This window comes from Chiroxiphia lanceolata, chromosome 20 (genome assembly GCF_009829145.1).
Source record: "Chiroxiphia lanceolata isolate bChiLan1 chromosome 20, bChiLan1.pri, whole genome shotgun sequence".
Taxonomy (NCBI): Eukaryota; Metazoa; Chordata; class Aves; order Passeriformes; family Pipridae; genus Chiroxiphia; species Chiroxiphia lanceolata.
In genome coordinates this window covers 223,554-245,590 of record NC_045656.1, presented here as the reverse complement: position 1 = coordinate 245,590, position 22,037 = coordinate 223,554, and the positions used below count along the sequence as shown (strand labels likewise).

General features: G+C 48.3%; 1 protein-coding gene across 5 annotated transcripts in view; it reads right to left on the bottom strand.

Annotated features, from left to right (window-relative positions):
• GTF2IRD1 (GTF2I repeat domain containing 1) overlaps positions 1–22,037 on the bottom strand; it is a 71,678-nt gene that overhangs the window by 8,646 nt on the left and 40,995 nt on the right. For 3 of the 5 annotated variants that reach the window (XM_032707833.1, XM_032707837.1, XM_032707834.1), the window contains exons 12-22: positions 19,967–20,004; positions 18,846–18,926; positions 17,023–17,112; positions 16,423–16,482; positions 15,908–15,973; positions 14,587–14,770; positions 13,400–13,458; positions 13,149–13,214; positions 12,236–12,319; positions 5,790–5,973; positions 5,043–5,071 (exon numbers count right to left, since the gene is read on the bottom strand). In XM_032707833.1, the coding sequence (XP_032563724.1) occupies positions 5,043–5,071; positions 5,790–5,973; positions 12,236–12,319; positions 13,149–13,214; positions 13,400–13,458; positions 14,587–14,770; positions 15,908–15,973; positions 16,423–16,482; positions 17,023–17,112; positions 18,846–18,926; positions 19,967–20,004 (941 nt within the window). The remainder of the gene's footprint in view (positions 1–5,042; positions 5,072–5,789; positions 5,974–12,235; positions 12,320–13,148; positions 13,215–13,399; positions 13,459–14,586; positions 14,771–15,907; positions 15,974–16,422; positions 16,483–17,022; positions 17,113–18,845; positions 18,927–19,966; positions 20,005–22,037) is intronic. The other 2 variants (XM_032707836.1, XM_032707838.1) reach the window with 2 other exon arrangements.

Below are 22,037 nucleotides of genomic sequence, written 5' to 3'. Positions count from 1 at the left end.
TCTAGCTAAATAACTGCTGGGTGAGCTATTTAGTGGTGAGCTGGGCTCTCCGCCTTGTACCAGCACCTGCTTTGTTTGGAATGTGTTTGAGCCTGCGAGCATCCCTTGAGATATGCTGCACTCCTGGGCAGCTCAAGGTCCACACATGCCCAGGGATGCACGGTTGAATGGCAGCATTTATGGCATGTGCCAGAGCAGCAGCAGCTGTGCTGCACGGCTGTTCCAGCACCAGAGGAGAAAAAAATCTGAGGTTAAAGCAGATGAAAAGCAAACAGGGAACTTGTGTCAGTTCTGCAGCAATGGGGGAAAACAGGAGAAAAAGGAGTCCCTAAGGAGAGGCTGGTGCTTGCCACTGACTCCAAAGTGACGAGCCATATCAAAAAGAAATTAATTTCCTGGTAAAAATCTGCAGGGACAGGGCTAGGGCCAGGATTTGCATGATGGGCAAAAGGAGGAACGAAGCGGCTCATCCCATTGAAGTCACAGCCACAGGGACAGCCAGTGGGGAAGCTGAGGCTGCAGCATCAGGGCAAGGAAGGGGCTCAGTGGGGAGGCTCTTACTGCCAAACTGCAGTGCACTGGCACTGGCAAACTGGAGGGGATTGGGGAGACAGCAGGAGCATGTGTCCAAATTTTCTTAACACAGGCATAAGCAATCTGAAATAACTCAAAATACATGTTCCACATTTCAAGGAGGCTCAGGAAAGCAGCCACTGCAGCACAGTGCTCTTCTGCTGCCCTGTGTGGGGGACGAGAGCCCTTCGGTTCAGTGGCACCAAAGAAAGAGAAAAACATGGGGTTCTGCCCAGGGCAATTGCACGCACTGACCTTTGGGCACAGACCTCAGACCCTCATAAGCTGGGACACTGAGCTGGGCCCTGCACCCCTGGGCTGCAGCAGGACAAATCCTGCCATAAGTGGTTGCAGCACTGCCGCTTGCTGTCACACAGCAGGATCACTGAAAATAAGTGATGCTCTCTGCAGCCTGGTCTCCCAAATCGCTGGTGACAGTCTGCTTTAGTGGGCACCCTGAGGGCAGCACCCATAGCACTAAATGCTCATCACAGGGAAAGAGATGCAGATGGATTATGCTGACGCTGGGAAAGCAAAGTAGAGTCCAAGCCAAGAGGGAACAAGGTCCTGGCATGACTTCTGTCAAGGAGGAATGCAGACAGGAGTGCAAGCAGACTGCAAGCAGTGAGGTACAGAAACATATGACAGCATCTTTCCAATATGGATCAGAACCAGTTTAGGAAGGGCAGTACTGCATTTCCTTTGGTTGGCAGCAACTCAAAGGTTTTTGTAGCATTTGAGGGGAAGATTTCAAGACGCTGTTATGAAATCATGCTGCTTAAGAAAGATAATTAAAATTTCTTGCCCTGCTAACCCACACGTGCTGAGCCTTAACCATGGGAAGCATTCCACCAGGCTCAGGGCCACAATGCTGTGAGGTATGGGCCGCATCCCAAAGTGCTGGACCACAACCAGGATGGAGCAGTACTCATCTCACCCTGTGATAAGCAACCTAAAAAATGGAGTGGGGGGTCTCTGAAAGACCCAGCAGGATATAAGGGTGGTGGGGAGCAGGAGGGAGGTAAGAGTAAAGTGAACACGAGTGTTGGGATGAGCTGGGTGATGGTGCTGCCTTCTTGAAAGCGAGAGGATGCCAAACACACAGGCAAATGGGAAAAGGAGACCAAAATTAGGGAAAGAAAAAGGTGACTGGAATCACAGACAGGCTTTGAAGCTCCACACCTACTCACACTATCTGCTTGAATTTTCACCTTCAGACTAGAAACAGTGAAAAATAATTTACCCCGGGCCTGGCTGCTCCCACGAGGGGTAAACAGGGCAGAGGAGTAAAGGGAGAGGCACATGGACCTCAAAAAGCAACCTGGTGATGGAGCAAGATGCGCTCAGCCCCATCACTCCTTTCCTGTTTTCTTTTTTTTCTTGCTAGGAGTTTCTAATGCAAGGCACATCTCATCAAAGTCTTGAGGAGGATTGTGCTCTTGTGATTAAAAAAAAATATCTAAAAAGGATGCCTGGATGTGTGGGGTTTTTTTAATTAAAGAACACTGCCTGCCCTACTTTATTAATTGGAGTATGGGAAATAATCTATCAGGGTGGTAGGGAGCTTGGGGAATAGGACAGATGTAGCTGGTGTACATTTTCAATCAAAGCACATAAAAATTAACATACAGAAAGATTTTTTTTATGTGTGTGTTAGATTACTTATGCTTGGTATTTTTTTCAAAGGCTTGTATTAAGCCAGTTTTGTATCTCTGTGCCTCAGGAAAGAAAAAGAGAAAGGATAAGCACAGTGTTTATAGCACTGGAGCTTTACCCCTTCTCACTCACTCCTGTTAAATGGTGAAAGATCATTCTGCTTTCAAAAAGGGGTTTTGAAGGTCTTTTTGCAGAGCAGAGACCGGACTTTTTTAATAGTCCGGAAAAAAGACACTGGAAATCAAAACAAAAACCTCTGATGCCAGGAGGGTTATGCTTCTGGGTTAAAGCCCTCGGGGGAGTCACAGAGGTGAAGTGCTGGTATCAGTGGTCTCAGGGCTATTGTCCCATCTTTGAGAGGCTGCAAACCTGCACTGTGGATGGGTTTTTTTCCAAACACCACCTCATTCCCTCCAAAATCCACCTCCTTCTGCAAACACCATCCCTGAAGGCCCAGCGCCCCCAGCTGCTTCTGCACCAGCAGCTCCCCCATCCCCATTTCCCAGTAGAGGGGAGATACCACCTCAACAGATAAACTACAGATTATCTTGAGAAGAAAGCACTGAGGTGCTCAGATCATATTGAAATCCTTTTCTCTGTTTCTGTTGCACTGAAAAAACGGGTGTCCACAAAAGAGAGAGATCCATGGTACTGCACTTATTGGGAATGCTCTTTGCAATGCAGGAGGTGCACAACTTTAAAGCAAATTAAACCCCATAATTTAACCTAAAGGCAACTAAAATCACTCCAAAGTGATTTTTTAAAAAAATATGTTAAATGTCCCCTTTTCCTTAAAATGTGTACTTTTCATGTGATTTTTGGCCAAAGTGATCCATAAAACCCATTAATTTCCCTTATCTTTATAAAGTCACCTCCTGGGCTTTTCAGTTTTAGAGACCTCTGCAATACCATCCTGCTTGGGAGTAACTATTGCTTTCATTTTAACCCTCCTCTATGAAATAAAAGTGATTTTTATTGATTTTGTTTTAAGGCCAAGCACACTGCTGCTCATTTTACATGGCAGGGCTTCACTACACAAGACTGAGATAAAAGGATGCTCTTAAATTTAAATTTTTAGTGAACTATGTCTAGTTGGAAATCATTCATTTTGTTAAGGCAGATGAAAAGCGATCAAAGCCAAGGCAGTGAGTGTACTACTGTGTTGCCACCATCAACTTTTGTGTAATGGCACGGAAAAGCAAATGACAGGTTAATTGCTGCCAGTGGGGATTTTTCAGGGGGGCAAAATACGAATAGCTCTTTTCTCGAGGAGATATTCCAATAGTAATCTGACTACTAGAAAACCATTATAAGTCCTGGAATTGTCTCTGAAGATTTGGCAAGTATGGGAAATAACCTATAACAAATTGAGATGTCAAGTAAGGAAAACCTCTCATCTGTGACTCCTCTTATTTAAAACCTCAGTGGGAGGAGAGAGACTGAAGCACCGAGCCTGGCAGGGATGCTGCAACCTGCTGAGTCTACTCAAGGTACCACAATACACATAATAAAATATATCTTTAGGTTTGCAGAAAGGCCAGTCCATGGGGGGAGCATTCAGCTGGAGAAGGAGAGAAAAAGATGTTGTGCATCAAAAAGAAAATCAATTTCCTCTCCATCTCTATTTATCAGGCTGCATCTCCCAGTCAGGTAGCATGTTGAAGTATTTGCCTTCTGATGTTCTCCTTTGTTAATGGTGTGATTTGTGTCAGATCAGGGTCTCTTAACGCAATTACACTGATTATGGCTGGGGAATGGGAAGACAAGATGTGGCTGGAGGAGCAGATACATAACCATGTAATTCTGTGGAAAACAAGAGTTCTGCAAAACTTGTGTTTCACTGAGAGCTCATTTAAGGTCTAGCTACAAGTCTAAGGCCAAGGTCTGCAGAGGTCTTGAGGCATCACTGGCTGGAGCCTACACAGGGACACAGAAGGTGAACACAAAGACCATGCCTGAATTTTTCTGACAGCTCACCTTTTGTTAGAGCTCTTTCTGCTGTTCCAAATAAGGGTATATAAATGTTTTCCTCTCTGCCATATTTGTCTTTCCGAAATTGTGCCATCGCCATGGAGGCTGGCCAAGGAAATGGAAAGCCATGAATAAAGATGACAAGGTTCTTTGCACCCAGCTGTGCTCTTCCAATAGTTGTAATTACAGACATTTAAAATCGAGACAGGTTTTTACCCACATTTCTGATGGCAGCTCTTTTATTGAGGCAGCCTAGAAATGAGAGACAAAGCTACTGTGGAATACACAGTGAAGGACACGGTTCTGGGATGGTGTTTTGAGCAGCTGTTATGGAGTGCATCCCAGACACCCTGTCCTCTCCTCTGCCACGACTTCCCCAGTGTATCCGCACATGAAATTCCCACAAGCTGGAGTGGGCTTTCAGTGCCACGCTCCTGCAGCCCAGCATGGACCTTTGTGGTTAACCATCCCTTCCCATGACCCTCCCTTGCCACCAAACTTGCCAGCTCATTGCAATGCAGATTTATTTTAAGAACACACTTAAGCAAGTGGGTGCTTTCTTAAATAGAAAACAGATCCCTGCCCTAGATTAGCCCTTGAAAAATGCCATCATTTCAAGGAAATAGCAGCAGTACCGATGGGTGATGCTAAAGCCAGCTGTCTCAGGCAACAAATGCACCAAACAACAACAAAACCAAAGTGGGAAGCCCAGGAAAGTGAAGTTGGGACAACCTTTCTCCAGCTGATAAAATTATTGCTTGCCATCCACAGTTTACAATTCCCTGACCACCACTAAACACCTGGCAAATACACTGCTTGGACAAAAAGGCATCATCTCTTACCGGGTTTGGGGATAAGTCCTTGAAAAGGCCTGTGAAAAATAAGAAAAAAAGGAGATTTAAAATGAAATGGCACTGAGAAGCCAGCATGCCTGGACAGAACACCCTCCTATGGCCCAGGGAAGGCTGGGAATCAGCCTGTCCTTCACATGCTGTGGCACGACTCATGGGGGACCAGCAGGAGCTCTGTGGAGATGAGATCCCTGCTTGGGGCAGCATGTACCCTGTTGATAAGAAGACAGGCAGCACGGTCCAGCAAGAGGGTGATGGAGTCACTCTTAAAAGTCCGTTTTTTCCCCCGTGTCACCTTAGTGTGATACACAGCTAAAGTGCTTTTCCCCTCCCACTTGTGTCCGTCCCCTCTGGATGCGAAACTAAGAGGACCCTGCTATGAACAGGCAGTGCTAAAGGACTTCCCTGCACCAGCAATTATCTGCCTCATGCCTCCTAAAAAAGGGGCTGAGAGTTCTCTGCTTGCACATCAATCGCACCGAGAACCTTTTTCTCCTGATAGTGCCTGCCCCACTATCTCCCCGGGGCAGCAAGTGGGAGGAAAGAGCAGGAGTGTCCATTTCATGGTCCCGTCCTTTCTGTTGACCCTAGCTGTCAACTTAATTGCTGCCTTGGGGGGCTGGAGGCACTTACAGCATTTACAGACCTGTTCGAGCAGGGCTACAAAGCAGAGGGTGCATTTAGGTGGGTTCCCTCCTCTTCCCCTTCATGGGGCAGCTGACACTCCTTGCCATGTACCTCGTCACAGTGAACTTGATTTTATCAGCAACAGCTAGTATCCTCTCCAGGTTTTGTGAGCCGAAGGTGCAGGGCTTCCGGAAGGGGATCCCAGGGGGCAGTCCCTCTATAATCACTGACCCTGGATTGCTCTTGATCCGCTTGTATGGCACTTGCACAGGGTATTTAATCCCCAAGGCCTCACCTGGGAAAGAAGAGAGTGGTAAGTAAGCAGTGAGTGTGTGGGATGCCAGGGATACCATTTCTACCGAGGTTCTGGCTCCATCCCTACCCCACCAAGGCACAGAACAGCGTGGGCAGGCTGCCTGAGGCACCAGGTCAGCATTAGATCAAGGACCAACATTTTCAGGCTACCTCCATGATGGCAGTAGAGAGAGATCCCAAGACAGGCACATGTGCAGCAGAGCTAGTGGGGCTGAAGAGAGGTATCATCCTGCACAATGATGACCATGCACTGCAGTGGGAGGGATGGAAAGCTGCTGCTCTTTGCTTTGGGACTTTATCTGGAGCTAACTCCATAGGCATGTTCCCTCTCTAAGGTAGCTTGAAACATGCACAAGTCTTACCCCTGCCTAGAAAATGGGGTGTCCCGGTTCCTGCCAGGAGAGGGTTAATTTTTGCAGTAGCCAGGAGGGGCCTTAGCTAAGACCTGGAGGTCTTAGGTCACAATGTTGCTTGGGTCTGTTCACCTGGTTGTGGTACCTAACCTGCACAAACTCCCGTATATGAACATCATGCTCCTCACAGTGCTCTTTTTCAGAGCAGGTAGAAGGATCAGCATTGCTGGTTTTTTGCTGTACTATGTGACATCAGCTTATGACATGATAACATAAAAGGCAGTGAGGGTCATTTGGGATATGTCTTCAGTGTTGCTCTCTTGCCCTGGCCTTCGATGCTACCTCAGGGAATTCCTTAATAATCATACCCAGCCTGTGGGGGGAACAGAAGGGTGATTTTCCCCAGCTTTTTACCCTCTTCTTCTCCTTCAGGTCTGTTATAACAGCTTTTGAGAATTTTGAATTCCCTTTGGATGTGAAGGACAACATGTTTTTGTTGCTAAGTCTGCTAGGTCTCCCCAGTGCTGTCCAAACCACGGTTAGAGTTACAAAAGAGATTTTTTAGAGGGTCTTCCAAAGATCTACCCCGAGGCTGGATAGTCATGAGTGGTGGGAGAAAATGGGCCAATTTTTGAAGGACTATTCTGCTCCAATGGTTTGGAAGCTCACCTCTGAACAACTACAGGACCCAGACAAAGTGGCAGGATATTTGAAAGAAAAAATGCTGGGGCAGTTACAGAAGGATGCAAAGTTATGCAGTGTGCTGGATCCTGGCTACTATTTATCAGACACTGTTTGTCACTAGACAGCACCCTCACAGCCTCAGGAGGAGGAAAGCAGACCTATAGGCACTGTGGCCACTCAAACTGCAGCTGAACCAGAGGAACAACCTGTGCCAGTAGCAGTTGCCCCTATACAGAAAAAGAAATCCAAGACAAAATCAGTTCACTTGGTAAGGGATGAAGAGGAAGCAGGGCCCTCAGAACAGGAGGAAGAGGCTGGGCCAGAGACAATCAGCTGATCCCTATCCCTGGGTGAGATGCAAGATGCACAGGAGAGCCCCTGGTGACCTGGCTGCTCCAGTGCTGGGATATCACGGCCCAGGATATGGAACTAGATGGTAGTGAAGCCAAGCAACTGGGATCCCTGATCCCTGTCCCAGGATCCCAGGGCATTGACAAGGGGACTGGGAAGAGGACAAAACTCAGCCTCTGGAAGCAACTCCTTGTCAAGCATGAAGGAAAGGTGTTCTCTCAAGGGTGACCTAATAGTGTGCCCAAGCAGGTGGAACACCATGGAGAAAGGTATACAGTAGCTGAGAGAATTAGCTGTCCTGGAGGTAATCTATAGAGATTCAAGTAATGAGCAGTCCCCTGTAGATCAGATGAGGTCCAGCGCACACAATCCACGTGCCAGAAGTTTATGTGGAGCGTGCCATCGCTGTACACCAACTCATTGGCATTGATGTCAATGAAAGGAGGAGGACAAACAGCGCTTCAGGTGACTACTTGACGCTGGCACTATGAAGATCATCTTTTTTCCTCCCTACCGACCTGCACCTCAGCTGTGGAAAGACTGTCCAAGACCGTGAGCAGACTCAAAAGACTTGAGCAAACTAGAGAGGAAGTGTCCTATGCCCCACCAGTATGGACTAGAATCTCTGCTTTTGGGAGCAGGTGCCCTGCTGCTCAAGAGGGAGGGTATACACCACGAGGTAACCTGTGGTTTTACCTGCATGACCATGGAGAGGACATGAGGAAGTTGGATGAAAAACCCACCCCTGCCCCAGCAGCACGGGTGCATGAGTTGAAAGGTAGGACAACCACCACACAAAGTTCTTCAAGGATAAATGCTGCTCCGGTTTCCAGAGGGCAAGTCCTCAGACAGAATGGAATGGATGATATTACGTTCCATCCTCTTGAAGGGACCTCCAGGTCATATTTACAAGAAGTGAGCAATGAGTACCATGACCAGGACTAAAGGGGCCCTGCCTCCAGCCAGGTGGAGGAAAGGCACGGTCAGAGCTATTGGACTGTGTGGATCCGATGGCCTGGCACACCAGACCCACAAGAGTACAAGGCTTTAGTTGACACCAGTGTACAATGTACCCTGATGCCATCAAGATATGTAGGGACAGAATCCATCTCTATTTCTGGGCTGACAGGGGGATCCCAAGAGCTAATTGTACTGGAAGCTGAAGTGAGCCTGACTGGGAACGAATGGCAAAAACACCTCCTTGTGACTGGCTCAGAGGCCCGGTCTATCCTTGGCATAGATTACCTCAGGAGAGGGTATCTCAAGGACCCAAAATGACATTGTTGGGTTTTTGGGATAGCTGCTGTGGAGACAGGAAATTAAACAGCTGAATACCATGCTTCGTGTCTCAGAGGACTCCTCTGTTGTGAGATTGCTGAGGGTTGAAGAACATCAGGTACTGATCTCTACCACAACAGTGCACCGTTGACAATATTGTGACCCCCATCCATGAGATGATTTGTGAACTTGAGAGCCAGGTCAGCAAGACCTTTTTGGTGGGTTGACCTTGGCTGGACACCAGGTGCCCACCAAAAGCCACTCTATCACTTCCATCCCAGCTGGACAGAGGAGAGAAAATAAGATGGAAAATGACTCATACGTTAAGGCAGTTCACTAAAGCAAAAGTGAAAGTTTGTGCACACACAAGCAAAGAGGAAAAAGAAGGTTTTATTCTCTACTTCCCATCAGCAAGCAATGTTCAGCCACTTCCCGGGAAGTGGGGCTTCTGCACGTGTGGCAGTTGCTCAGGAAGACAAACATTGTAAATAATGAATGCCCCCCTTCCTTTTTAGCTCCTGTCATTAGCTTTTATGTCTGAGCTGACATCCTATGGTATGGGATATCCCTTTGGTTAATTTGGGCCAGCTGGCCCCTCCCAGGATCTTGCCTATCCCCAGCCTATTGATGGGGGCAATGTTGAGAGACAGCGCTGATGCTGTGGGAGCACTGTAGCCAAAATGCTGGTGTGTTATGAACACCTTTCTAGCTACCACTGCAAAGCACAGCACTGGGACAGCTGCTATGGGAAGATGAACTCCATCTCAGCCAGATCCAATACACCCTTTAATAGCCCTATATGGCCAGTGCATAAGTCCAGTGGAGAGTGGAGACTGACAGTGGACTATCGTGGCCTGAAAGAAGTCACAGCACCACTGATGCCGCTGTGCCAGACATGCTGGAACTTCAGTACGAGCTGGAGTCCAAGGCAGCCAAGTGGTGCCACTGTTGACATTGCTGATGGGTTCTTCTCCATTCCTTTGGCAGCAGAGTGCAGGCCACAGTTTGCTTTTACTTGGAGGGCTGTTCAGTACACCTGGAACAGACTGCTCCAGGGCTGGAAACACAGCCTCAGCATTTGCCGTGGACTGATCCAGACTGCACTGGAAAAGGGTGAGGCTCCAGAACACCTGCAGTACATTGATGACATTATTGTGTGGGGGAACACAGCAGAGGCAGATTTTGAGAAAGGAAGAAGATAATCCAGATCCTCCTGAAGGCTGGTTTTGCCTTAAAACAAAGTAAGGTCAAGGGACCTGCCCTGGAAATTCAGGTTTTAGGAGTAAAATGGCAACATGGACATTGTCAGGTCCCAATGGAAGCAGTTAACAAAACAGCAGCTGTGTCCCCACCGACCAGCAATAAGGAAACACAGACTTTCCTGGATGCTGTGGGTTTCTGGAGGATGCATATTCCAGATTACAGTCAGATTGTCAGCCCTTTCTATCATTTGACACAGAAGAAGAACAATTTTAAGTGGGGTGCTGAACAACAACAGGCTTTTGAACAAATTAAACAGGAGGTTGCCCATGCAGTAGTCCATGGGCCAGTCAGGACAGGACAGGATGTAAAAATCGTGCTCTACACTACAGCCGGGGAGAATGGTCCTTCCTGGAGTCTCTGGCAAAAAGTACCTGGGGAGACTCGAGGACAAGCCCCAGGGTTCTGGAGTCAGGGATACAAAGGGTCCAAGGCCTGTTACACCCCAACTGAAAAAGAGATCCTGGCAGCTTCTGAGGGGTTGGAACCACTTCAGAAGTGACTGCCACCAAAGCACAGCTCCTTCTGGCACTCTGACTGCCAGTGCTGGGCTGGATGTTCAAAGGGAAAGCCCCTTCCACATGATCCACGTAAAGTGGATCGCTCTGATCATGCAGTGAGCTCAGCTAAGAAACCCCAATTGCCCAGAAATCTTGGAGATCATCACAAACTGGCCCAAAGGTGAAAATTTCAGATTATTACCAGAGGAGGATCAGGTGACATGTGCTGTGAAGGCCCCACCATATAATCAGCTTCCAGAAAATGAAAGGTGACACACACTGTTCACCGTTGGTTCCTGCCCTATTGTAGGGACACATTGAAAATGGAAAGCTGCCGTATGGAGTCCTATGGCGGTGAGTCGCAGAAGCTCCTGATGGACAAGGTGGATCAAGTCAGGTTGCAGAGCTGAAGGCCGTCCAGTTGGCTTTAGATATCACTGAACAAGAGAAATGGTCAGTGCTCTACCTCTGCACTGACTTGTGGATGGTGGCAAATGCTCTGTGAGGGTGACTGGACCGATGGGAAAAGGCCAATTGGCAGCACAGACGGAAACCCATCTGGGCTGCTGAACTGTGGCAAGACATCACTGCCCAGGTAGAGAAGTTGGCTGTAAAAGTATGTCAAGCAAAGGCAAACCCACCCATGGGATCATTTTTGCTCAAGGACCTGGGTGCGCTTGGTGGGTGATGCAGAGCGACAAGGAAACACAATGTGTTTGGGGATTTGATTTTTGGGCGAGAACAGTCTCTAATGTTGAATCGTATAATACTAGTTGCTGAATGACACTGCCACTGTCTGCCACAACTACCATGGACAATGAGGATGGGCTGCTGCAGATATACCAGCTGTGAGCTCCTGATGCAGCTTGCAACCAGCTGACAGCACACCAGCCCTCCTGCTCTGGAAGACATCTAGGATGGATAGAATCCACAGTCATGGACTAAATGAACTCAACAGACATTTTGGAGTGATGCCCATTGACTATGGAAATGATACCTATACTTGTATATATACATATATATATATATATATATAGTTGGAAAGTGTAGGATTTCAGCATGACATAGACGGTATAGAATAAGGGGCGGATAATGTCCTGGTTCCATCCAGGACAGGATTAATTTTTGCAGTAGCCAGAGGGGGCAAGGCCAGGACCTCAAGGTAATTCTGTACCACCTCACATTATTTTCTGGGGGATAGGGAAGGGGTCCCTTCTGGTGGAGTAAGCACGGCAGAGGGAGCAGTCAGATAGCACCAATTCCCTCTGTTCCTGAAATTGTAGCTGTTACTGTTCGTTTTCTTATTCCATTGCTGTTTCTAGTAAATATCAACCCATGATCTTTACTCTTTGTGCCTCTAATTCTCCTCTCCACCCACATGCAGGGGGAGGAGGACTGGAAGGGAGGAAGGAGCGAGCAAGCAGCACATGGTTTTCAGTGCTTCAGTGGGAACACTAAATTGGGGAAGACTATTTCTAAACCATGACATGGGGATAACAGCATTTCCCTGCCCTGGGGACAGGACAGGCAGCATCTACTTGTCCCCTACTGCTTCTGCAGGTGCTCGGTACAGCCTGTTCTTACTCTCTTCCCAACCTCCTGCCACCCCCTGTTGCTCCCACAGCTCCTGCAGCAAAGAGCACCAATTCCCAGACCTGCCATTCCTTTCTGACCCTCCAAGGTGTCAGTGGCTCAAGGGGGAGTTGAAAGAAAGTACCTGGCAAGGAGGAATCAGGAGGAGAGGGGAGAGACAGGGCGCAAAGAATTAAGAGGGAATAAGGGGGGAATAAAACCAACTCCCTGCCTGGTTTCTCACCGTATTTCTTATTGAACAGGTCCTGGACTTGTTCCCGCAGCGTGTTAGCAATGTCTATTCTGGAAAGCCTGGCATCATAATTTTCTGTAAAATAAAGAATCAATTATGGACTTCTACTGGTAAATTAAAAGGCACTCTGTGACTTTTAAGTAATGCCATTTTCTAATTATAGGAAAGTCCTTATCTTGCAATTAGCTAATCTCTGGAGTGGGCTATTCAAAGTCCTTAAAAATAATCTAAACAGAAATATGGGGCTTTTTCCTCTGCCTGTTTGCTAAGAATAAAAGCCACGTGAAATTGAAGATTCAGTTGCGATAATTACCTGTGTTAAAATAAAACACACTCCAAAGCCTCTTGCAAAAGCCAAAGGCTTTGAAAAGGCTCCCTCCCTGTGCAAACCCTTGCAGGCCTCCAAGGCCCAAGAAGGGATGCTTGAGCAAGGGCAGCATTTGCCCACCCAGCCCACAGGCTTCTCACCATCACTTCCCCCAAGGGAGCCACCACACTGTTGCCAGCACATGCTGAACTCGAGTGGCATTTATACAGGTATCACCCAGGTGGAAAAAGCCCCAGAAAAGGCAAACCCCGAGGCTTGGAAACTTAATTATGCATCTCACAAGGTCAGACAGGGAGATAAGCAAAGTGGGTTAATTAGGGCACCATGCAGAGCAGTCTGAGCTTCTTTCTTGGACCTGTGGGACTGCCTGTCCCAGCTGTACATCTCGTTTTCCAGTTGCCTGTGCTTCCCATCCCCTCATCCCACTTCCTCTCCTTCCTCCCAGTCTTGCCTTGCTCTTCTGCCAACCCACCAAGCCCCAACACCCGCACCTTCTCACGCTTTTTTGTCACGTGCAGCCCCTGCAGTGGGCTAGGGGCTCTGCCTCAGCCCCCACAGATGCCTCCAGCCCCCCACCTTGAAAGCCCTGTCTCTTCACAGCGTCCTCCATCAGCACCTCGCTCGAGTCCCTCTCGCTGGCGGCTGAGACAGGGGACATAAGAGGAATTAGGATTTGCAGTGCTGCCAAGGGGGATGCACGGGAGAGGGGTTTCCAGCCAAAAAAACGAGGTGGAGAGATAAGGCAAGAGAAACGCTGTATGAAATCACTCTCACTCCTCTCCTACCTAGCCTTTAATGGCCCAGCTGACGGGCGTCTCTCAACCTACCTTTGGCTGCTGGACTGTCCGACGCTGGCTCCTTTATGCCCTCTGCCAGCAGCTCAGGTCTGGAAAAAAAGGGAGAAGCAGAGGGCACATGACTGACCTTCCTGGCCAGTGAGACTGTTGCTTCAGCATCTCCAGGACCACCACTCCTACAACCACAAACCACTCACCCTGTCTAACACCATTTTAAAAGCTCCTGCAATGCAACAGGAGAACTTTGGACATAGTTTTCACACTGACAGACTCTATAATGAACTGATGTGGTGCTCCCTGGAATGAGATTAATCAAGTGATGACTGAGCAGCTTAAGTCAGCAGCTACAGACTTTAAGTGGACATAGTCCTGAACATTTCTCAGGGATGGGAGAAACTGTGCATGGCTCCTTTCAACATACAATTGGCCCCAAAAATTTTTACCTTGGTACCTAATGCTAAAACTGCACAGTGAGGCAATAGCAAGGCTTGTTACAAGCTGCACTGAAGCTGTATCACTAAGAAATGGGTCCACGATCAGGACAAGAGAAACCCCAAAGTATGGTTGGGCTGGTCTGGGAGCTGCTGCTCTGACACCACAAAATCTCCATGCTCCCAATGTTTATTTTCTGTTTCAGCCAATGTTTATTTTCTGTTTCAGCCACCCGCTGCATTGGTTGTGCCAGCAGATGGGTGAGAAACATCACTAAAATACCCAAGACATCTTAAAATCCATCTCTGCTGGATCTGTTCCCTCTTTCAGGGCAATGTTACCATGTTACATTGGTTGGGCTTCTCACAGCCCTCTCACAGTTCTTATGACACCCCCCCTTCTCCGCACAGGGTTGGCATCTTCCCTGATGTTTGCAGCTACCTCATTTTCTGTAGGAAGACCCCTCAGGGCTCCCAGCCCCTCTCCTTGTCCCACACCAAGGCACCCTGAAGTTTAAAGGCTCCTTCCCCCACTGTTGCATGCTCCCTGCTGCTGTGGCCAACATTTGCAAAAGCAGGTTAAAAACCCAATAGACATCAAGGGACAGATGACAACACCACTGTTGCCTCCCACGGATGGCTCCAACGAGGCAACAACTCTTGCTTCTAATCAAGCCAATTTATTGAAGGTGACCAAGAGATGGATGTTCCCCAGGACACTGCACAGCAGCAGGAGCTCTGAGCAGAAACATCCTCCCCAGGGGATGGCCACCCCACCCACCTTACCTTTTAATGACAAACTGGATGTTGTTGCTTGCTTGCAGGATCTTCTTCAGCTTTGCAATCCCGAAGCAGTTGGGGCGGCGCAGTAGGATGCCTTCTGGCAAGCCCACAACAAACAAGTCCTCAGGGTACATCAGGAACTTGGAGTAGGGGACTTTGACCGGCTCTGATATTCCTATGGCTTTCGCTGCATGGGGACCCAATCTCATTAGTTTGCTGGGCCTCTGTGTCAGGTCACAGCAACAGCAACAAGGCATGTTGGTGGAGGTTTTGGGGGAGTTTATTGTCACTCTGTGCCTGGTGGGGATGACCCTGGTGGGGATGTCCCTGACACTGGCAGACATGAGAAGAGGGACAGAGCCAGGCAGCCAGCTGGAGCTGGCTTTTGCATTTGCTACATTGTCACAGCCTACCTTCCTAAAAAGGCTGCAAGCAATGGGACCCCACATTCAGACCCCCATGGAAATCCCTCTCCTAGGTGAGGGAACAGGGAATATGCCTGGTGGTACACCATGAAGCCCAGCATGGTGAGGGCTCCCCTTGCTCCGCTAAATATTGCCAAACGCAACTGAGCAGCCAATGCCAAGCAGCACTGTTTAGGCAGAGATGATAAACCAGGACAAAACCCCAGCAGTGTGGATGACAACTCCCAGTCTGTTATTAAAGCATGGGGTGCAGTGAGGACCATCACTCTGATGGCCATTTCAGCTGCATCCCCAGTGCCCAGCCCTGTCCAAGAGCATCCTGGCCCTTCTTTCCCTGGTTACAATGGGCTCTACAAGCCCAGGGGATGCAGCTCCACTCTGCCTTCAACTTGTGAGGACTGCCAGGCAGACCCACATCTCCTGGTCCTACCAGTGGCAAAAACTTTCTGCCAGTTCTCAAAATGCATGTGTGACCTCACTTGTACTTTTTCTCAATTAAATAACCTCTCTAAGAAGAGGTGAGCAGAGCACGCTGAGTGCCAGTCCCCACCATCAAGGTGCCATCAGCCTTCCTGAGCTATGCAATGACCACCTTGAGTGGAAAACCCTCTCTGACATTTCAAACAAGTGATGCTGGAACCATGCTGGACCTTTCCTCCATGGGAAAAAGGCTGAAGGCCACGGCAGCAATTCCTGGGCTGCAGTCAGTGAAACAGCATTGAGGAAACTAAGGGAAAGAGCTGCAATAACAAGGCCTGAGGAGATTTCAAATGCATTTGTAAACCCAGCAGACAGCAAACGAACAAATTAGATAGCACCTTCACTCAGCTGCTGGTTTGGAAATGGTAGGTGACAAGGCCGACACTCGGCATGATGAAATGTGTTAATGACCATCTTACCGTATCGTGAGTTGAACAGAATTTCAACTTGTTTCCTCAAATGACTTAAAACATCCCCAATACCATCTGCAAAAAAAAAAACAACAAACCAATAGAGAGAACTGGTCTGAGCAACCAGCTGCTTCAGGAGAGTAAGCAACGCACGGCACAGGTGAGCAGCCCCTGATCTCTGGCAGAGCCGGCTGCGCACTCTTCACGCCCGCAGATCAGTGCCAGACCTCTGACAGCTGCGTCCAAGCTCATCCCCTAGCAAGGAAGGGCAGGGATGCACCTGCCACAGAGCGGTGCTAGCAGCCAGAAATGAAAAAAAATGGTAGAAAAGTAAATCCAGCAAGAGAGGGGAGGACAGAGCCCAGGAACATGGCAGTGCCCTTCCGTGCTGAGGTTCTGGAGGCTGAAGGCTTTGCTGATAACATAGAAAGCCCACAAAACCGAACCCAAAATACATCTGTGTTCATCCATCCTTCCAAAAACCTGCAATGATGGGCAATGCTCAGAGTTCACCGTAGACTCACCTGATCCCTGCATCTGCCTTTCTTCATGTCGAGACTCCTCACTTGGCCCCTTCTCTGCCTCTGATGAGGAAGAATAGGGTAAGCAGTAGTAGGCACCAGCAAAACCACACCAGATGAGCAGGAGTTCTCTGTGTGCCCTACAGCCAGTCAAATGCTCCCTCCCCTCACTAAGCTCTGAACATGTGTCCCAGCAGAAGCTGGACTTGGTACCAGCATGCCAGGAGTTGCATCAGCAGAATAACTCATTGCCTACATACAAGAGGTCTGTCTGCCCTTCGGTATGGGCTCCCTGGGAGAGGAGAGACCCAGCAGGAGCAAGGGAAGCCACTGGGCCAGCACACATTCCACAGGTAAATCCCAGGTATGAACCAGGAAGAGGAGCTTGGATTTGCAGAATGCTGGGAGCTGGGAAGGAACAGGAGTGCCAGAAAAGCCACCAGTTAGTTCATCGGAGCTCCCAGCTGGCCTGATTGAGGCCAAGATTCTGGAATTGGGTCCCAACTCCACCACTTTGGCTCAGAAATGGTATTTACTCATTTCTGACACATGCGTGAACACCAGTGCCACCACACAGCCTCCCACATGCTTCATTTCTGGTACCTGCTACTGTTTCCAGGATGTAGCTCGGCTCCTCAGAGGCCACCTGTGTGGGCACTGGGTCGTGCATCTCATCTAAACCAGGTGATCGGTCTGCAGACAAAAATCCATGGGCACCTTTTGTTCTGATGCCAGGGACACACTGTCCCCAAAACAGGGTTCAGAAGGTCCTGACCCATCAGCAAAGACCGAGCAAAGGGCCTCCCAGTTCTGAAAGCCCCACACACCACCAGAAGCTGATCTGGGGATGCATTTGCCTTCTTCCTCCCCAGAACCACCCAAAGCTCATTCCTGAAACACACTCAACCACTCAGCCCGAGAAGCAAAAGTCTCTTCCTAACCTCTACAGAAGGCAAAGAGCAAAAATACTTCAAAATTATTTACTTGGCTTAATTCCATATAGACATTCAATTTTGGTTAAAAAAGTTAATGCTGCTAAACTTAGCTACTACACAGAGGGAAACCATTCCACTTACACTGACTTCCTCCAAAATATCACCCCTCTTTGGGCTTCCCTTACGCAATTTGTCTGCCCTCTTCTGTTAAATCTGTCTTCCCATGTGCTAGGCTCTCCAATGCCCTCAAAGAGCCATCCAAATTAATCTTCAAATAAAGTTATAGCTAGTTTATACACTTCAATCAGGTCACTTCTGACCTCACAGGAAAAATAATCCCAATTTCATCAATTTTTCCCTGCAGGTGAGAACCTCTTTTCTATTAGTCCTCCTCCCTGTCCTCAGCTGCATTCCCTCTGATTGTACTCGATCTTCAAATAAGGTAAAAAAAGGTGGACTCAGGACTTGGAGTATGATCACCCTGGCACTGGAGAAGTGGTAATTATTCCCCCTCCTCCTGCTCTACACATTAGCTTCCTTCTCTTTCATTAGCTGCCAAGTTGAAAATTAAAATGTTTGATGTACCACTATACCTTGTTCCTTCTTCTTCCCCTATATTAACCATAGATAAGTCCACCCTACACCAATCCTGGAGTGAATCTCCTTACTATCTTACTACCTTACTGAGGGGACTGCTACAATTTGGGTGCAACAGAGGTGAAACACTGGTGCAGTGGGGCTGGGTGTCACTGCTGTCCCCAGCATTGCTCACCCTCAGGCATGTTTGAGTCCTGTTGTTGCCCTTCTTCTGGTGAGATTATTAATTAATGGTTGTAAAGCACACTGAAAATGCAAACTGCTAACAATCCACTCATTAAACCCTGAGAATCATCCTACCATTTGCTGTACTGTCCAGGTCAGGTAAGTAGAAAATAACTCTCGCAGTTGCCCCTCAAGCACCTCATCTCCATGACCACCCATTGACACTGACCTCTGCGGGTAGAAATGCAGGGAATTTCCCCCATCAATGTCAACAATTCCAACACATTTTCAGCACATGCTTAATATTAAATCTGCATTAAGCAGGTTAGACCTGTTTTTATGAACTCTTCCTAACCAAGCTGGTTTTCTAAATGAAGGACCTCATCAAAAGCATCCTGCACTCAACACCTGGGATCCTCTAAGCCCATGTGTGAAGGAAAGCAGCAAACCAGGCTCACTTTCTCCAAGGGAAAGGCAAGATAGGAAAGCAACGAAGGAGAGAGAAAAACAACAAAGAACCCTAAAACACCTACCAATGCTCCCAGGAAATCTCAATATGCTCCTTAAAATGACTGTCAGTGAAGGAAGACCGTTGCACGTGCACAAGGGAACCTTTTGTGCTGGGAGATACCCTGCTAATGCCTCTTCTCAAAGCAAAATGCTGAGACATGATGCGGCAGCCCTGCCTGCGCAGTGGCCACTGCACACAGACGGTACCCCAGCAGCTACCTGGTACGGTGATCTGGATGATGTCCAGCTCGTCTGGTTCGATTTTGATCTGCCTGATCCCACCTAGCTCTCCTGAGGTACCTATGGGGAAAGGCAACGGAAGGCAGTCGCCAACAGGATCCAGCAATGCCATGTGTGCCCACCAATGCAGGGAAAGTGTGGCCGGCTGTGATGTCAATGCCAACTGAGCATCCCGCATCAACAAGGCTTTGGCCAAGTGGCCCAGTGGCATCAAGCCCACGGCATAGAGGTACCCAAAAGGACATCTGTAGGTATGGCTTCTGCAAACAGGTCAGCTGGCAGGAGCTGTTGGGGCCCTCGAAGTGGCTGCTGGCCCTTGTTATATGCTTGTTTCCTGGTTTTCTTCACTTAAAATGAACTGGGCCACCAACAGGCATTGGTGGGGACACAGAGAAGCTGTCTCCAGTGAATGCTTTTGGTATTTTTAGTGCTCCCAAATACCTAGAACATGCCCCTGTTCTGAGAAGGCTGACGGCAGCTGCATCACACCAGGATGTGACCAGCTGAACCCCTGCAAAATTCAGCATGGTTTCAACCCCAGTGGATGGGAACCTATGCTAACAGGCTGCCCCAGGAAGAGGCTGCCCCAGGAGGAGGCTGCCCACAGTGCTTAACCCGCTTCCTCTTATCTCAGGATAAACTTCCTCACTTAGGATGGGATGGATCCACTGCAAGAGGCAGAGTTCCAGCTTGCAGCTTGGGCAAGCAAGACAGTAAGGCCTGGTGTGCTGTTCCAATAGGTCAAAACTGCTAAATTTGGGGAAAAGCACTTCCTTCTCATTTGTGGTGCCCAGAACACTGACACCCATGACTTCTAAGTGATGGCTTTCAAAGGAACTGAGACTGATGACTTCCTTTTGCTTTGCATTTAAGCATGTGCTTAAGCCTCATTATTTCAATTTATGCACTTTGACCTCCCCAGCTGGAGGGTCACACAGTAAGAGCCTTCATCTCTGCATCTATCGAATGGGGATAAAGTTGTTAGAGAACTGTACTGTGCCGCAATCAGATGTCACATATCCAAGTTACTTTGCAGGCATCTTTCTCTAGTTTGTCCCCCAATATCACTGTTTTGCAAGAGAAAATGAATTATTCCTCACCTGGTTCACAGCTTTCAGAAACACTACACTTCTCAGACCTGGAAGGGAAAGGCAGACAAGAGAGGTGGTCAAGGAACAAGAAAAGAGAGAGCTTAAAAACACAGTGGTGTGTGTAGAACCAATCCTGGCAGGAGGGGTGTAGGAATAGGTACCCCTTTTTGGAAGAATTTGTAACGGGAAAATTAGAGCTTAATTAAATGTCGCTTAGGGAGACTTTTTGCCTAAGAAGAAACCCCTTTTTCAAGGATGGGGGAAATGTTTCTTTCCCTCCTGTGTCCCAGAGAGGAAGCAGCAGTTTCTCTCTCTCTGGTCTGAGGAGAGATAAACCCTCGTGGTGTTACAGGATGTGACTGCCTGGAGGCTGGGGAAGGGAGGCCAGAGAAGATAAGAAGCCTGGAAAAGATCAGGAGGCATTACTTTCTCAGGCCCAGCACTCTCACTGCTGGTGCAGAATATTCTTTGTGAGTTTCTAGGGTTCTTGCATTTGAATAAACCTTTCTGAATTCTTTCCACTGCTTCAGCATTTTGGGGGAATACCTGTATGTATCTTACTTCACAGGGGGAAACCCTGCCTTCCATCATAGAGGGCTGCAAGGGCTGAGGACAGGTCCTCAGGGTCACTGCACCAATAGTGGCACGGCATCCATGATTGCAAGGAAAGCCATGGTCTGTGAGTTTCTCTGTGAATAAGCCCTGCTGTCAAATCCACCCTGGTCCTGCTACCCCACTGATGGCAGTCCTGCCTCTAGACACTCACGGATGGAACCACAGCAGAGAGCTCTGGAAAGCAAGAGACATTTTAAGCCTGAAACCTGGTTGGCTCCATCCCTTTATGACAGAGAGGAGTGCATAAGGTATCATTACAATGTGGTTACTCATGGAGCTAAAGCAAAGAGGGATAAAAGAAAAAACTCAATTGATTTGGTAAATATTTTTACTGCTCAAAGCCTTTTTTCCCCAAAAACTGGGCACTATCCCAATCTCCCATCTACAGTTAACTTCACATGCTCAGGAATTTACACAAGGTGTTCAGCATCCAAATGAGATTATTTAGCATTCTCAGGATGTGTATGCTTTCTGTCTCTCTCTTAAACAAGAACAACCATGGCTCTTTGGCAGTAAGGAACCCAAGGAACCACTCTGGAAATGCACTTCTCCCCCAGTGCTGGTCCTTCATGGGGAAGGAAAACCCTTCTGAGCCAGTGCCATACCCCTATTGGCTTAGGAGTGATGTTCAAAACCACTTCTCACTCGCCTAAATCCACTCAGCAGTGTCAGCAGAACAAACCACAGAACAAGCCAGGAGTATTCTTGAAATGTTCTTCCTAAATGTGGTATTTGTAGAAAGGATCACTGGTCTAGAAGGTGAGCTTTGGAAAGGGTTTTAAACTCTCCCACTTCAGGTCAAAGTCAACCTTTTACCAGGGAAATTTGGGAGGAGGGCTTCCCTGGAGAGCACGTTACCCCTCACAGTGTATGGCCTTTCTCCTGGAGTATTGGGCACTGCCCTTTGCCTGGCTTAGGACTCTGATCTGAGTGGACCATTGCTACGAAAATGCTCCTACCAAGGCACAGAGGTTCCTCATTTGCAGGAAGAACAAAGTAAAATCTGCTGCAAACCCTCCTTTGAAGCTGAAGATACCCAGAAGGCTGGAGACAAATGCCAGTCCTGTGGACTTGGCAGGTCAGGAAGTCTATGCCCTCCAAAGATGGAGATTTCAGTGCTGGGCACATTGCTGGGCTCACTTGTTGCCTGCCCTAGTGATGCAGGTTCCCTTGCCCAGAGCATGCACAGCTTAAGGGGCATGTGGCAGCCACATCCAAGGGGACAAACCTGAAACAGCACTGAGGAGAACCAGAGGAGACTCCAGCCTGTCACAAGTTCATGTCAATGAAGAGCCAAGAAATGAGAGGAACCCAAGAGATGTCATGGAGGAGACAAGTCACCCTGTATCCCCATCCTGACCTGCAGAACTTATCAACCCCATAGCACAGTCAGCAGCTCCAGCTGGTGGAGCTATCAGTGCTGGGCAGTGAGGCTTCGTGATGGAAAGGCTGAGGAACACTTCTC